At 57.4% G+C, this 2,233-nt stretch overlaps 1 protein-coding gene across 1 annotated transcript in view; it reads left to right on the forward strand.

Moving 5' to 3' along the window:
- Positions 1-2,089, forward strand: part of EMH_0043440 (uncharacterized protein) — a gene marked incomplete at both ends in the record, with an annotated part of 5,853 nt that extends 3,764 nt beyond the window's left edge. The window contains 2 exons of the mRNA XM_013495844.1: positions 284-1,737; positions 1,955-2,089. Of these exons, the coding sequence (XP_013351298.1) occupies positions 284-1,737; positions 1,955-2,089 (1,589 nt within the window). The remainder of the gene's footprint in view (positions 1-283; positions 1,738-1,954) is intronic.
- Positions 2,090-2,233: the final 144 nt, after the last annotated feature.

Genomic DNA, 2,233 nt, shown 5'->3' on the forward strand with positions numbered 1-2,233 from the left:
CTGTCTCCTTCTGTCTCCTTCTCTTTTTTGTCTCTTTCTGTATTCTGTCTCCTTCTGTCTCCTGTCTCCTTCTGTCTCCTGTCTCCCTTTCTGTCTCCTTTTTTCTCCTTTTCCCTTTTTATTTTATCTTTTTTAGTTTTTTTTGTCTCCTTTCTGTCTCCTTCTCTCTCCTTTTCCCTTTTTATTTTATTTTTTTTAGTTCCTTTCTGTCTCCTTCTCTCTCTTTCTTTTTATTTTATTTATTTTATTTTTTTTGTCTCCTTTTTGTTTGCTGCTGCTGCAGTGTCTCCGTGGCACGACGACCCCGCCTGGCTCTTTGAGGATACCGACGCCGCCCCCCTGGCGTCTCCAGCTGTCTCCGCAGCAGAAGCAGCAGCAGCAGCAGCTGCTGCTGCTGCTGTTACAGCAGCAGCAGCAGCAGCAGCAGCAACTACTGATGCTGCTTTGGCCTCCACCGCAGATGAGGTTCAACAGATACACCCTGCAGCGGAACAGCAGCAGCAGCAGCAGCAGCAGCAACAGCAGCAACTCCAGCCACAGCAGCAACAGCAGCAGCAAGAGAAGCAGCAGCAGCAGCAGCAGCTAGAACAGCAGCAGCAGCAGCCACCCCTCACTCCCTCCTTTATGACTCCGCAGCAGCTCCCGCCCCAGCAACCTCAAGAGCAGCAGCAACTGCAGAACGGGTTGCAGCAGCAGCAGCAGCTAGACCAGCAGCAGCAGCCGCTGCAGCAGCACGAATGGGGGCTGACTGACAGATCCCCTGCAGAAGCTGCAACAGCAACAGCAGCAGCAGCAGCAGCTGCTGCTGCTGCTGCTGCACCTATCATTGCCGGTGGCTTCGCAGCGGAAGCCTCCTTAGGTCAGAGCCCGCAGGCTGCAGCAGCAGCAGCAGCAGCAGCAGCAGGAGCAGCAGCAGCAGTACCATTTTCCCTGCTGCAGCAGCAGCAACCACTGAGCGCGGGACCCCCGGACGCAGCAGCAGCAGCAGCAGCAGCAGCAGCAGAACCAGCAGCAGCAGAACCAGCAGCAGCAGCAGCAGCTCCAAAGGAAGTAGCAGCAGCATCAGCAGCAGAAGGTGGAACAACAGCAGCAGCGCCACCAGCAGTAGCAGCAGCAGGATCAGCAGCAAATAAGATATACATACGGCATAATGTTGCTGCTGCTGCTGCTGCTGCTTCTCCTGCTGCTGCTCATTGTGTGGGGCCCCGAGGTGTCCCGTTTGCCCTCAGCAGCAGCGGGCTGTTTGCTGCTGCAGCAGGAACAACTGTCTCCTGCTGCAGCACTATGAAGCTGCTTGCTGCTGCAGAGGCCTCCCCTGCTGCTGCTCCTGCTGCTGCTGCTGCTCCTGCTGCTGCTGCTGCTGGCGAGCCTGCTGCAACTCCTGCTGCGCTGCTGTGTCAGCTGCTGCTGGAGTACCCAGGGCCCCTGGGGGCCTCGGACCCACGCACCACAGCAGCACTTATCTCCTTTCTTACTAGAGCTGTTGCTCTGCGCATGCAGCAGCAGCAGCAGCAGCAGCAGCAACAAGAGGAACAGCAGCAGCAGCAGCAGCAGAAGCAGCAGAAGGGGATATGCGCTGTGCAGGTAGCTGGTCTGTGGCAGCTGCTGCTGCTGCTGCTGCAGCACAACGGAGACATCGCAGCAGCAGCACAGCGGCTCTTCCCCAAGACAGAGCTCCCTGCAGCAGCAGCAGCGCTCGAGGCCCAGCAGCAGCAGCAGCAGCAGCAGCAGCAGGCAGTGAGCAGCAGCAGCAGCAGCAGCAGCGGGAGCTGCAGCTGTGGTGGTTTGGGTGCTGTCGGGCGACAGCTCTGCTGCGGTGATGCTGCTGGGGCTGCATGCACTGCTGCAGCTTTGGGGCTGCATGCGCATGCACTGGCAACAGCAAACGCAGCAGGAGCAGCAGCAGTCGACGGGGCCCTCGCAGCTCTAGCAGACACCTTGCAGCCACCCTCAGCTGCATCACCATCACCACCAGCAGCAACAGCAACACCAGCAGCAGCAGCAGCAACAGCAGCAGCAGCAGCAGCAGCAGCAGCAGCAGCAGCAGCAGCAGAGTGCTGCAGAGGCCGCGCATGCACTGTCTGGGTAGCAGCACTGGAGCGGCTCTACAGGGCCCTGGGGAGGGCCCCCCTGCCCCCTCCTTCGCTGGGTAGGGGGCCCCCACTGTTTATATATATATATATATATATATATATATATATATATATATATATATATATATATATATATATAT

The sequence above is a fragment of the Eimeria mitis genome, genomic scaffold (assembly GCF_000499745.2).
Source record: "Eimeria mitis Houghton genomic scaffold, Emh_scaff1784, whole genome shotgun sequence".
Taxonomy (NCBI): domain Eukaryota; phylum Apicomplexa; class Conoidasida; order Eucoccidiorida; family Eimeriidae; genus Eimeria; species Eimeria mitis.